Genomic DNA, 14,849 nt, shown 5'->3' with positions numbered 1-14,849 from the left:
TGTACTGAAAAGTGTAATTGATTGTTTTTCTCTCTTTAGGCCAGCATGACTGCGTAACTATTATCAACAATTTCTTTTCTCGTGAAAGATTGGACTGCTACACAAAACCACAAGGCCTTGACAAAGAACCCAAGCTTCCGGTCAAATTAGCGGGACCCTTGCACAAGATCATCATAACAACAAACTTACACCCTGTTGCGGTTAGATATCTTTGCTCATGATCCATATAAAAATCAGACCATGCTGCAGGTCTTATTTTAGTATGTATTTTCCTTTTTCGTGCTTTTTCTTTGTTCTTAGCTCCTTTTTAACTTTCACCGGTTGCATATAATTTCCAAGCTGGAAGGGTGGTAAGTCTGCCTGTTTCTTCTCTTCAGCTAGCCCCGCAGCGGTATGCAATATTTAACCCACAATATCTCTGAATCCCTTTGTAAGTAATTTGTTCTCTACTCCTGCTTGCCATCTGCTATTCAACATGATTGTGATTAGACTTATGCCATCGGGGAATTATAGGGCCAATTTTGGGCATATTTCATGTCATAGCTCTAGATCACTGACCTGTCCTACTTTGGAAGTTTTTATTGGCCTTTCTTAAATCTCATTAAAACATTTTATTTTTTTAAAAATTCAGAAAGGTTTTTTGAATTTCTAGGATGTAAGGCTGTGATTTTCGAAAATTATTTATATATAATTTAAGTGCATCATGTTATAAATTATATCGCTTACACTAGGTTTCACATAAACAGGTGTATCGGGATTTTAAAAATGGAGCTACATCGGCTGCTCCTGACAAGTTCTTTTGCCTTATTATATGGGTATAACTAATCCACATTTACATTCTGCAGTGGACACTGGCATTCGAAGATAGTGCAGCTTTATAATATAGCCTATGGACAGACTCCATAATGTCACAATTGTTCAATTTCTTTGAATACTATATGCAGGAGTAGCATAAAGGTGTTACCTGTTAAGAGAGATCCATAGGAGGTATTCCATTGCTGAGTGTTGGTTATTATTTCACTATTAACTATTGTGACAAGATTGTGATTTGACTGTGGGAGGAGGGTGACGGGGCAGGAGGGAAGGACCTGGCTTTTATTTAAAAGGAAATGAAGGATATCACAGAATGGGAGCTTGGTTTCTTAAGTTTACTCTCGTGCCCCTGTATTTTCATCTATGAGTTGTGAGGTACAGAGTTGAGCTCGCCACTCCCCAGTGAGCAGGAGGGAGTGAGAACAGTGTTGTGTGTCTTTTTTTTCTGTCCTTGTTAGATTTTTGCAGCATCTTTGATGCGGGCAGCTGCCTGAATCACTGTTAGTGGCATCACAGGCACTGCAACTGCATGTGTGGGGAGTGCGCCTTCTGCAGTTGCAGCATCAGCAAACATAGCCTTCAAAAAATGGTACAAGATAAGCCCTGTATTCATGTTCATGTTCATCTGATTATCTTACTCCTGTACAGATTTCCATCTTTCAATAAATGTGATTTATAGCTTCTGCTTGAGCTATGCATGGTGTATTTCCACCTATTGAAGTGATCAGGAGCATAATAAAGGCATCTAGTACATCTTCAATGGAAAGTATTTGGTAAAAGTGTAACACTTAATCCTGCAAAACATTTTCATTTTACCCACAAAATTTCCCTGTTCTGGTTCACATGTGGCTCTGCGCTACCTATGGAGATTGCCTTGTTTCCATGAACTTGAATTAAATTCCTGAAAGAAAACCCAAATTTTAAACATTACTGGAATGCAAGCTCAATTTTTAGATGTTTTGTGAGATTTGTTTTGAAGTGTAGCTTTAATGTTTCATGAACTTCCAAAACCATAATCTGTTTCTGAGGGCTCAAAGGTTTATTTTTGCACATCATGCTGCAAGTCCATATAGTTCAGGCTAAGGCAACATTATTTTTATTGTAAGATGCAAATTTAGATACAAGTAAGAGAAACCAGCAGACAACAGCGATACAGTACTTGCATGAGTGCTTTAAATAATTTTCTGAAACTTGAATTTCCACGTTCTCTGACCTTTTGATTTAAGTGTCTTGTTTTCTGCTCTTGAATGCACTTTGAGTGAAAGAAGAAATTTTATTCATTGAAAGTACATTGCAGTGTGGATCATGTTGTTTTCAAATCCCAATCAATTTGTGCTTACACAGAATATCCCATAATTTCCAAAATGATAACCTAGACTTGGGTTTTGTTGCAAATTCAAGAGTTTCTGTTTTTTGCATTTTATTGCCCATCCTTAATTCTTGTTCAGAGGGCAGTTAAGAGTCAACCACATTGCTGTGGGTCTGGAGTTACATGTAGGCCAGACCAGATAAGGTCAGAAGATTTCCTTCTCGAAAGGACATTAGTGAACCAGATGAGTTTTTACGACAATCAGCAATGGTTTCATGGTCACCATCTAGATTTTTATTTAATAAAAATTTCACCATTTGCCTTGGTGGGATTTGAACCCAGGTCTCAGAAATACTAGTCCAGTGACAATACCACTATGCCACCACCTCCCCTTGTACACCAAAGAACTGAATTACTTGTTATCTGTGTTTCTCTGTAGATTGTGCTCATGGTTAAGGAAAATCCTTTACTGACAGATGTTGAGGCACTGAGCAAGTGCTATAGAGTGTTGGACCTCATAACTGAAAAGTGTATGAAACAAAGGGAGATCAATGAAGTGCTGGCAATGAAGATGCACTACCTCAGCTACATCTTCCAGAAGTGTAGGAGTTTCTTAAAGGAACAAGAAAATACACTTGATGGGCTTATTAAAAGGTAGACAATTGTTTGGGCATAACCTAAAATAAAAAGGAAGTATTTCCCAGTTATTAGTAATGAAATTATGTGCAGATTGAGCTTTTTTTTAAAATTGTAGTACATCCTTCTTTGGGGAGACAGTTAATTTACAGAGATTCCTGCATTGTCCACTTTTAGTCGAGGAACAGCCGGTTCCTGTGGTAACTTTTGTTTTATTGTCGTGCCTCTGTAGTTTGTATCATAAAATTGAAACAGTATCAAATTGTATTGCAATGCAAAAACAAATACTTTGTATAACGTACAGAATGTATACTTTTCTGGTTTTTGAAATTGTATGGTGTAACATAGAAATATAAATAGATTTATGGCACTGAAAGAGGCTATTCAGCCCATCTTATAGTCAAGGATGTAATCCTGCTTCCAAAATTATTTGATACTATAGACTGGGTGCTATACAACCAAATGGATTATTAGTAGAATGCTAATTATAAATCTCTTTGGATCTTCCACTGAAATAATTTTGGCTGCTAAAAGCCCTTAATGGAATTTATATAATTGCTAAAAGCATAGTCACTTAATATAGTAAATGTATGTTCAGCAGTTAACATAATTGTAGATGTGTTGACAGTTTTATGCAGCCTGAATTAAGTTTCCTTGCTTGTTATTATTTTGCACAGCTTGTTAAAAGGACGTGACACAGATGGTTTCCCATATTACCAAGAGAAATTTATAAGAGAATGTATCCGGAAGTTTCCATGGTGTGAAGCCACGCTTCTACAGCAGCTTGTAAGAACCATTGCTCCTGTTGAAATAGTAAGTTATTTTGGTACTGTTAATCGTTTCAAAAAATATAGTGCTCAGCAACGTTTCTTATGAACATTGTACTATCTCTCAATTTTTCTTAATTCATAAGTGGCAAGTGTTGAAATATAAAAGCAAAAAACTGCGGATGCTGGAAATCCAAAACAAAAACAAAAATACCTGGAAAAACTCAGCAGGTCTGGCAGCATTTGCGGAGAGGAACACAGTTAACGTTTCGAGTCCAAATGACCCTTCAACAGAACTAAGTAAAAATAGAAGAGAGGTGAAATATAAGCTGGTTTAAGGGGGGGTGGGACAAGTAGAGCTGGATAGAGGGCCAGTGATAGGTGGAGATAACCAAAAGATGTCACAGACAAAAGGACAAAGAGTTGTTGAAGGTGGTGATATTATCTAAGGAATGTGCTAATTAAGGGTAGAAAGCAGGACAAGCAAGGTACAGATAGCTCTAGTTGGGGTGGGGTGAAGGAATCGAAAAAGGCTAAAAGGTAGAGATAAAACAATGGATGGAAACACATTTATAAGTAATGGAAATAGGTGGGAAAAGGAAAATCTATATAAATTATTGGGGAAAAAAGTGGGGGTGGATCGGAAAGGGGGTGGAGATGGAGGAGAGAGTTCATGATCTAAAATTGTTGAACTCAATATTCAGTCTGGAACGCCTCCTCTTCACCACGGATGTCCAATCCCTCTACACTTCCATCCCCCACCAGGATGGTCTGATGGCTCTACGCTTCTTCCTTGAACAGAGGCCCAAACAATCCCCATCCACCACTACTCTCCTCCATCTGACTGAACTTGTTCTCACACTGAACAATTTCTCCTTAAACTCCTCTCACTTACTCCAAATAAAAGGTGTGGCTATGGGTACCCGCATGGGCCCCAGCTATGCCTGTCTCTTTATGGGATATGTGGAACAGGCCCTCCATGAATTAAGTAGCCAGTTAAGGCCCTTGAGATACCTATTGTCTCTGAGTCTACGTAGCCCATGTGATTTTCAGGCTGTCGCACGGGCTAAACGGGCAGGCCACAATTTCAAAAACCTCATCCACGGGTGGGATAAGAGGGGTCAGTGGGCTTGTAAATGCAAATAGTGTGTAGTTTAGAATATAACTTGCTGCTGCTGCTTGCTTGTGTGAACAGGGCATCTACATTATGCTTCAGAGCTGCATTGACAGAAATAAGAAGCTTCAGTTCAGGACTCAGTGTTGTTTTCCAGGCCCCCAGAGGCCTCATACCACTTGGGCACTTACAGGTATCAGACAGCCTTCCCTTACCCTGGGTATGGGGATTGTGGTCTCCGCTGGAGGCAACTCCTCTGAGGAGGAAGAGAGGGCCAGATGGGGGAGGAGACCAGGTGTCCTAATGCAGCTTCCAGGGGAATGACCTGTGGGAGGAGAGGCGCAGCACAAGTGGGGAAGTCCAAGGTGGAAGGTGCCACAGAAGATGCCACTATCCTGCTGCCAGGGTTTACAGGTGGTGATACAGCCACCTCAATATGTCTGAGGTGCAATGCCAAAGGAGGCGCTGCCTCTCAAGGGAGACGGTGACCTCCATTTGTCAGAGGATCAGCCCTGAGTTCAGCTCCAACTGTGGGTGGGCACCCCATGCCAGTGGCGCTGAAGGTCATGGTGGCCCTCAACTTCTATGCCTCCGGCTTCTTCCAGGGCTCAATGGGGGATCTGTATGGACTGTCCCAATCATCTGTCCACAGTTGTGTCAAGCTAGTGACAGAAGCTCTGTTCAGGCATGCAATGACTTTCATTCACTACCTTATGGACGAGGCAAGCCAGGCAGAGCGAGCCAGAGTCCTTGCAGCGATCGCTGGGTTCCCCCACGTCCAGGGTGCAATCGACTGGCCATCAAGGCACCAGCGGGTCAGCCGGGTGCCTTCGTCAACAGGAAGGTATTCCACTCCATGAACGTGCAGATAGTGTGTGATTACAGGATGCTGATTCTGCAAGTCTGTGCAAGGTACCCTGGCAGCTCCCATGACGCTTTCATCCTCAGACGCTCCCAGGTGCCGAGGCTGTTCAGTGCTCTAGCCCGACTGGATGGATGGCTGCTGGGTGACAAGGGCTATCCCCTCCAAAAGGTGGCATATGGCGCATCTCCACCACCCTAGAACAGAGGCCAAGTAAGGTACAATAGGAGCCATGCCTCCACAGGGGCAGTGGTAGAGAGAACCAAGGCCTTCTCAAGAGGCACATCCGATCCCTGGACTGTTCAGGGGGTGCACTCCAATAGCCTTCAGATCATGTGTCATTGATAGTGGTTACATGCTGCGCTCTCCACAATTTGGCGCTGGAAGGAGGGGATGCAGTGGAGGAGGAAGATCTTGACCAGCTGCTCAGGCAACAGACGATGAGTCCAGTAGTGAGTCCAAGGACGAGCACGCTCAGGAGAATGCTGAGGGCATAGACACTGACCTAGGAAACCTCCAGGGAGGCAGGGACATCTGGGGCGCTTTGATCCAACGCTTCTTCAGCTAGCCTAGCAAATAAGAACCACCACCACATGCTAGGGCTGCAGGCTCCATACTCGATCCCTGACAGGACCAGTTCCTTGGTCAACAACATACACTATGTACCATTTCAATAAAGTTTAAGGAGAAACACGTCCATCATAACATGGCTTACCCTGCACCTACAGAACAAATGAGGCTAGTTGCACAAAAACACATTTAATTAAATGGTGCTTGGCATATATTCTACAAATTACCATTGACAGGTGTTTTCCATCACACCAATAAACACGGAACGGAAAAATGGGGGAAACAAATATCACCCATGATCAGGCCATGGTGTGATTAAGGTGATTTACGGTTTCACTTGCGGGTGCTACGTCTAGGTGCTCACCCCTCAGTGGCACCAGCATTGGAGACAGCCTGCTCACTCTGCTGTCCTGTTGGCCTTGATGGCCTTGGCGGTCGTTCTCTGGCCCGTGGAGCCTGTGCTGGCCCCGCCTGGGAGGGAGTGATCAGTGCCATGGCTGGCATCTCCCCAGTCGCTGCAGTCTCATCAGATGCCACGGTCACTGGCAGAAGGGCAGAGGAGCTGCTGCCCTCATTCGGAGCGTCCTGAGAGGAGCCTGCAGAGACAACAGGCAGCTCATGCGCCAACATAAGGTCGCTCTGGACCTCTCTGCTCACCATTGATGGATGGGCACCTAGCTGGGATACTGGGTGCCCATTCCATCTCCCACACTAACACTGACCACCTGAGGTCATTGCCAGTGTGAGGGCTTGCAGGCCCGAGCGCATTCCCAGGAACCCCTGATTCAGCTCGTGGAGGAGCCTCTCCGTGAGAGTTGCCAGTCTCTCTACGGAGGAGGCATTGCGCTCGGCCATGAGGGTGAACGCATTGCTCACGCCCCGCAAGGACTCCTCCCTAAAGGAGACCACGGCACACATTCCCTCATGTATCTCCGTCTGTTCCTCCCACACACCCTGCTATATGTCCAGCATCTGCTGCCTCATGGACGACTCCAGAGGCCCATCATCAGCTATCAACTAAGCATTGTCCTGGTCCCCAGCAGCCCTCCGACGGCACTCTCTGCCTCCGCCTGCACCTCAAGCGAGTGTGAATTGCCCTCACCAATGTGCACCGAGATAGTAGCCAGCGATCTAATGCTCACTGAGGTACTGGTATCTGCGCTGGTGCCTGCTTGGCAGAGAGGGTGTGACGCAGGTGCGTTCTGATGGGTGTTGCCCTCGGGTCAGGGGTGGGCCTTCAGATTTCTCATCCCGAAGGGCTGCTGGTGAGCCTGAAAGGAGGAACAAAGACATGTCATTAGTTGAAGTCATCACACTGTTACTGTGCATGCCTGGCAGCCTCATGAGACACAGATCAGGGTACATCAAGGTGCCCTCGTCCTTCCATTATCAATGGGGATTCCAAGTTCGAGGCTCACATCAGTATAAAAACTACAGTGGAATGGTTGTTATTACAGACATTCACACCTCAGTGCACTGCACTCTTACCTCCCTGTGGTACCCCAACTTCTCCATGGCCGTTTGACCAAGGCGCATTGCACCTCTCCAGCTCCAGGACCGCCACCTCATAACAAACAAGGATTAGTAGGTTTGACGGTCGCCCGCCAGTACGCGACTTCTCTGTATTGTTATGGGATGTTTACTCCTGAAAGGATAGAAGAGCATTGATTAGTCCACTCTGTACCTGCAGCGCCATTGCAGCCTGGCCAACCCCATCTGAGGAATACCTCGCAGGGCTCAGCCGATTCATGACTCTGGAGCCGCAAGGCACTCAGTCCAAGTAGCCAAGACTCTCCCCCTTGCCCAGATGCTGCCTCATTGACATTTGCCACTCACATTCTAACACCTCTGAGGTCCACAGGGGGATGGACAGCTCTTAACTGCTATGCAAAGTGACCCATGCCAACATGGTACTCACCTTTCCCGATCGCAGGAGATTGTTGAAGCGCTTCCAGCACTGGTCCCATGTGCGCCTCACCACATCGTGACTGCTGACCCTGGATGCCACTTCCTCCCAGGCCTCTTTGTTGAGGAGGGGGGGCCACCCCTTGCTGTCCCTGGGGACAAGGGTTTCTCTTTGTGCTGCCACCTCCTCCAGGAGGGCAGCGAGGCATTCATCTGAGAAACGTGGGCCGACTGCCCCACCAACTTGCCCTCCCGGCTGCCGAGTCCACCAGCAACGTTGTCCATCATGACTTCCACGTCCTTCGGTGGCAGACTTCCAAGAGCTGCCGAGGCTGCATTTGAATCGGCTGCCGGGTCACCTTTGGACCTGGTGGATATAGAGCACCTGCCCCCGCCACTTCACACTCATTCTACAGCCGCGTCTTATGCTGGGCGGGCCTTAATTGGCCTCCACTGATCCCGCAAGCCAAGAGCAAAATTCTGCCCCAAGTGGCCAGATGCAGTTATGTCAATAAGCAGGGAAGCATCCAATCACATTGAAGTATTCCCACAGACAGCAAACCAGGAAGTAAAAACCACAAATGCCTTCACTTGTAGTTTTTCACACTTTACAGATGATGAAATAAATGATTGGGAAATAAACCTGGGCCGGACTTTTACGACCCCGTTGCAGCAGGGGTGGGGCTGGAAAATGCAGCAAGCCGTTCAAAAGTCCATTGACTTTGGCAGGACCAGAATTTCCCACCAGTGGGAGTGGCCATAAAATTCCACCCATGGGATCAAAATATCAAACTTTGAAAAAAGATAATTTTAATAATATGTGGAGTTTCTTATCACAATGAAAATATTTGACATTCATCAAACAAATTACTCTTTCAGGACATTGAGACTGTTTGGCAGCAATTATGAACTTAGTATACTGTTAAAACTCAGTTACACTGCATTCAATACAGAGCAAATTTTTTAAGGGTTTTTACGGCTATTCTAAAAGCATAAGAGTAGTAAATAGTTCTTGTCAGTGCACTAATTGTGAATTGATTGCATCCTGGAGGAACCTCAATAGCACACCTGCTGGAGAAGCAGAGAATCACTGCTAACAACTTGTAGATTTCCACATTATTCTGTGCATGTGCAGACTCTCTAAAAGTTGTTGTCACTTCCAGTGGTGGAATGACGGAGAATGCTGGCAATTTTGCCATCTTTGCTACAAAATCTGGGCCAATGCAGCTGCTCCTAATTGCAAAAAAATAACTGAGTAAGCCTCATTTGAGTTTGATTTTTACATTGTCATTTACTTTCCTTCAACCCGCCCCACCAAAAATGTGAAATAAATAATTGACATTTTTTTAAGTGAATACTTTTCAAAAAGTGTTCATTGGTCAATTGTTTTTGCAAAATTTGCAGTAATACTATTTACAATGGCATTGCATAGTTTTCATAATAAGCTGAATGACCATCAATATCACAGTGTATTTTACAATTCTGATGAATTCAAGCCCCTGAAAACAGTAACCATTAGAAATCTGAATTTCACGTCAAAGGTCAAGAACTCGTACATACCAGTAAAGATATCAAAATTAAGAACATCCAGGTTTACAATTGGACTTTCTCCTGTAGGAGAATAATAAAAACAGGAAATGCTGGAAATACTCAGAGGGTCTGACAACATCTGTGGAGAGAGAAACCGAGTTAACGTTTCGGGTCTGTGACCTTAATATGGGAATAAAACTTTCATTAATATATTCATTATTTCCATCTATATATTCATTTATTGAAATTTGCTTCTTCTCTTTCCTTTCTCCCTCTCCTTCTCAAACCCTGTACATCCAACCATGCAAATAAAACCAGGGCAATGATCCAACAGCTTTGTCTGTGCTGACCCAGACCATAACTGGTCAAGTTGGCTTCGTGGATGCTGAATTTTGTACTGCTTGTGGTGAAAAGGGAGCTGATAAAAGGTGCTCAATCTGCAAAATGGTAAGAACATTGGATAATCAAGAAATATTTAGTAGAAGTGACATGCAGACAGACAAAAATGTATTTACACTGTTAATCATTCCTGTGGTGGATTAAACTGTTGGTTGAAATACTACCACAAACTTTTTTATGGTTAATTCGGTGAGAGCGTAGATTTACATGTAATCAACCCGCTAACCTAGCTGCCTCCTAATGAGAACATATTGTCTGCTGATGATATCTCAGGTGATATATTGCAACCAAAACTGTCAGAAGATGCACTGGTTCACTCACAAAAAGGTGTGTCGAAAGCTGAAAGAATCAAGAGAAAAACAAGATGCCAAAGAAAAATCAAAGCAGAAAGGTTAGTTTTTAAGCAAGATTGTATTAGCTGTCTTCCATGAAAAATACAAAGTTTGTTTTCTGTGGTTACTGATGATTTTTTTTTTTAATCATCTCTCTTTTTTGAGGCGATCTGGGTTTTTGCCAGTGCTGCTATGAGGCAGCTGCTGAGAGGCACACAAACTGTCCAGAATAAATTTCACTTTCCAAACTTCCTTTCCTGTGGCAACGTGTCTGGATCTCACTGTGTGCTAACCCAACCTTGGTATAACTGTGGTGCAATAAGTCAAAAAAGTGCACTATTTCTGTTGATGGTGATTTTAAATTCTATCACGTCACTCCTTAATGAGGGGTATATTAATCTTAATAGATTCATCTAAAACTCAATACTTACAGCTATTTTTCAAAAACTGAAGCCATAGTCAATACATTCAAACCAACTCTGTTTACTAATTTTGTAAAGTACTGGGTGGATTTAATTTTGGAGATCATCTCTAATGCAGCTGGATTAATTAATAAATTTTCTTTATGGCTCAAACAGAAGGGAAAAACAACATTTCTGAAACCAGTGTACATGAAGCTGAAATTGTTCCAGAACCTACAGAGTCCTCCAGCACCCTACTCCCAAGCTCTGAGGGTGGCCCAGATTCTGGGGATGTTGGTACAGGCGTGACAGCAGAAACTAAAACTCCACAGGAAGAGCTCACTGCAAAAGGAGAGTCCAGTCCTCCGGCAACCACGCACACAGCTGAAGAATAAAGTAGATGTAATAAAGCCCTGGCTTTCCTCCAATTTTTGTAGTGTATGAAGCATAATCCAACCTACATTTAGCAACAAGGTCATTGTTCCCACCGCATGACAGAAGCAGGGGTACTGCATTCTGTTTATTGTGCACCAAAGGAATTACTTGCTTTAATTATGCCTCCTCGTCTGCACCATAGCCACCTGCTGCCGACAGAGAGCAAACCAAGCAACACTCTTGTCTAAAGAGGTCAGTAGGATTTGCTGTCACCCATAGTTAATTCATTAACTGGAACAGGTGGACCATTTACTGCTTAGAGACATCTAAATGATTGGATCTAAAATCCATTCAGATTAATCTAGACAAATTTGCTGAAACATTTCAAAATATACACTATATGATTTGAGAAAATAGTGCAGTATGATTTGCTTTACAATGGTTACGCAGATAAGATCAAAATGAACCAAACCGCCTTCAAATGAAAAATTTTAAAGGTTCCCAGTATTGCCAGTCCTAGGGAAAATGTTAGTTAAGCAGTTTTGCTCTATGGTTAACATTGTTGGTGTTTTCATTACATAGGTTATTTTTCACAAAAATGCATTTTCACTTCTAGTGTATATTGAAGATCAAAATAGATTTTGGAACTGCTAAGTTCAAATGGGTCCAAATGCTTGTTAACAGTAAATTTGTTATTTTTTGTTTGTTTTTGGATTCTTCTCTACTCTTTCTGCAGCCTCCCTTTCTCCACAATAACCCAGCCCCAAAATAAAATTACTTGATTAACTGGTACATCACCTATAGTTGTATCAATACAATCAACTTAAATTCTTGAACCAGCACAACTGGTACCTCAATCCAAGACTGCAATTAGAAATTGTGTGCTTCTTAAGAATTGAATCACAAATTTAATATGACCCAATAAAACATGTTTTTCTACCAAATAAAACTGGATTATTGTCAAATTAACTTGTAAATGACTGTATTGTAGTCTGAATTATGCGGGGTATTGTGGGATACTACCAGCATTTGTAAAATTTTGTGCAGTAGTAATATTTTTTCCATTTTTTTGCTGCATCCTTGTATATTCACCAATGTGCCTACTCAACTGACAAACTCTCTTTTTTGTGTCATATTTTATGGTCATGGTTTAATTACTTAATGCTAAATTAAAGTATGGTTATTAATTACATTATCAGACCCTAACATTCATGGAAGCATTTTCTGTTGAAATGGAGCCTGTTTCAGTCTTTCATGGAATAATAAATTGAAATTTTAAATGCACCAATACAAATTAAAAATTGATAAAATTTAACTTCAAATCGCTTGTCACTGTAAGATTGTTATTGCATCAATAACAGTATTGCTTTGCATGCAGTGAACATTTATTAGCTGTACATGGTAACATATTAACAATGATTAATTCTTCTTAAAAAGATGAGGCTTGATTAACCACTGCTAAGAGGGAGTGTGGCCTATTTTCAGATCTGTCAGGAGGCATGAGGTAGGGGATCTTTACTCAACCTTCCTTTTCCACTACAGGGAGATGTATGACTCCAAACCAGAAAAGAAATTCATTCATTTTTTAGATGGGAACCTTTCCCACTTGAAGTGACCATCTCTAAAAGTCCTGTTTGGCCTTGCATGAATTTGCAATGTTTTCTGATTTTTGTTTTGTCATTTTTTTTCAGTCTTGTCATATTTCAGAGTTTCATTTTATTATCTACTAGTAGATAATCCCCAAATGAAAACAATATTTTATTAAATATTTACTGAAGGCATTGTAACATTCACACACTGGGTAAATAGGAAGTTGGTTTAATGCAGAAGTTATTTTTGCCGTATAATTTACCATATAATTTGGTTTTAGTTCTGTGTTTGGTATTTTCAAAATAATCGTTGATGTATTAGCTACAGAAATAAAATTACAATTTTGGATAGGTAGCTGATTATTTTCCTGTTGCTTTAATGCTGCTGTGCATGTCTGAATATACTGTGGTCTTATTTAAAATGCATCCAATACCTGAGCATTTACTTTATTGAAGCATCAACACCACACTAATGCTTCTTGTTAGAAAGACACATAGAGTGTATTTGTGATTTAGCCTCCCAGACTTCCATACTTACTCGTGGTGTAATTTATATTCTTTGTGTTCCACATTGCGATGGCTGCCAGATACCTGTACTCTTGGTTTACTGTAACATCTGTAACACTTGATTTGTGATCTAAAATATGTCTGATGCTTCTGTAGGACTGAAAGTGGAAACATTTGTGTTTTTTTTCTCATGGGAGATTGTTAAATAAAATAAGAAATGTAGTGGCGTTGGAATTTTTTGTGGAACTTTAATTGTACAATTTGACTGCCAATCTTGGAATTTAAACTTTGTGGCCTTGTTATGGTTCAAGATTCTCACTTAAGAATTAATTCATTGTTTTGTTTCAGGTAAACATAATTTTAAGTACTGTGCATTATCACTGACATTTCATGTGCAGCAATAACAAAATTGCAGTTACTTGAGAATTTATGAAATGGTTTCCCTTTTTTATAATAAACTTGATGTAAGCCATGTTTACTGCATTTGTTTTGTGTCGTGTTAGTAAAATTGTAACTTGAAAATATTTTATTTGCGTTGGGTAAGATTACCATCTGATTCCAAACGATACATCATTGAATCACAGAACAATGCATAACTGGAGGCCATTTAGCACACCATGTTCACTTCAGCACCTGTGTTGGCTCTTGAAAGAGATATCCAGATGTTCATCCCATTTGTCCAACCTTTCCATATAGCCCTGCAAATCTTTCCCCTTCAAGTATTTACCCAGTTTCCTTTTGAAAGTTATTACTGAATCTGGTTCTGTCACCCTTTCAGGCAGTGCATTTCAGATAACAGCAACCCATTTTTAAAAATAAATCTTATCTTACCACCACTTCTTTTGCCAATTTATTTTAAATCCGCCTCTTCTGGTTGCTCACCCTTCAGCTTCTGAAAACAGTTTCTCCTTATTTACTCTTATCAAAACTAGGATTTTGATCACCTCAATTAATTCTCCCATTTACCTTCTAGGTTCTAAGAATAACAGAATCTACTAAAAAGATAGAACTTGAATTAATGTAATACCTTCCTGTCTTAAGACATCCCAAAGTGCTTTACAGCCAATGAAGTACTTACAGTAGTGACTATGCTGCATAGATATAGGAAAAACAGTAACCAAATCGCACACTGCAAAGCCCCAAAACCAACAATATGATAATGACCAGATCATCTATTTTGGGGATGTTTACTGAAGGTAAAATAATGGTCAGGACACCAGGGCAACTTCCCAGCTCTTCTTGAAATAGTGCCTATTGTTCACATCTACTTGAGAGGGCAAAGACGTTAAAACGGCTTTGGTTTAACGTCTCATCTGAAAGACTGCTTCATTATTATTAATTGTTTCTTATTTCTTCTGTTAGATCATTCCAAGAGCCTTTTCTTCCAGCAGCTGCCGCAATGACTTTCCACTCTTGCATTGACTTAATTGCATTTCAAGCAATGGCATTCTGCTACTGCAGCTTTTGTGTTCATCCACTGTGATTCCACTCTCCTGCACCAGTGATTGACTTGCTTCCATGTGGCAATCTAGTCATCAGCATCAGAACATCAGGAAACATTTAAACTATTGGAATGCACACTTGAATGCTCTGCTGTCAAATATATCACCTGTCACCTATCACAGCACTTGGACATCAATTTGTTCGCTGATTGTAAGCACATCTATGTAGCTTAGTTGCCAAGTATCCATCCACATGCATGTTTTTACTGCTGCTTTGAACCTGAGCCCATCACTTGTT

The 14,849-nt window shown here is 41.6% G+C and overlaps 1 protein-coding gene across 3 annotated transcripts in view; it reads left to right on the top strand.

Annotated features, from left to right (window-relative positions):
- The window catches only part of ankmy2a (ankyrin repeat and MYND domain containing 2a), a 67,876-nt gene extending 54,293 nt beyond the window's left edge, over positions 1 to 13,583 (top strand). For all 3 annotated transcript variants that reach the window (XM_078538839.1, XM_078538840.1, XM_078538842.1), the window contains exons 5-10: positions 40 to 200; positions 2,562 to 2,776; positions 3,436 to 3,571; positions 9,825 to 9,953; positions 10,179 to 10,296; positions 10,816 to 13,583. In XM_078538839.1, coding sequence (XP_078394965.1) covers positions 40 to 200; positions 2,562 to 2,776; positions 3,436 to 3,571; positions 9,825 to 9,953; positions 10,179 to 10,296; positions 10,816 to 11,033 — 977 coding nt within the window. In that variant the 3' untranslated portion in view covers positions 11,034 to 13,583. The remainder of the gene's footprint in view (positions 1 to 39; positions 201 to 2,561; positions 2,777 to 3,435; positions 3,572 to 9,824; positions 9,954 to 10,178; positions 10,297 to 10,815) is intronic.
- Positions 13,584 to 14,849: the final 1,266 nt, after the last annotated feature.

Source organism: Cetorhinus maximus, chromosome 3, assembly GCF_964194155.1.
Source record: "Cetorhinus maximus chromosome 3, sCetMax3.hap1.1, whole genome shotgun sequence".
Lineage (NCBI taxonomy): Eukaryota > Metazoa > Chordata > Chondrichthyes > Lamniformes > Cetorhinidae > Cetorhinus > Cetorhinus maximus.
Note: the sequence above shows the minus strand (reverse complement) of the source record. Positions and strands in the feature narration are given on the sequence as shown.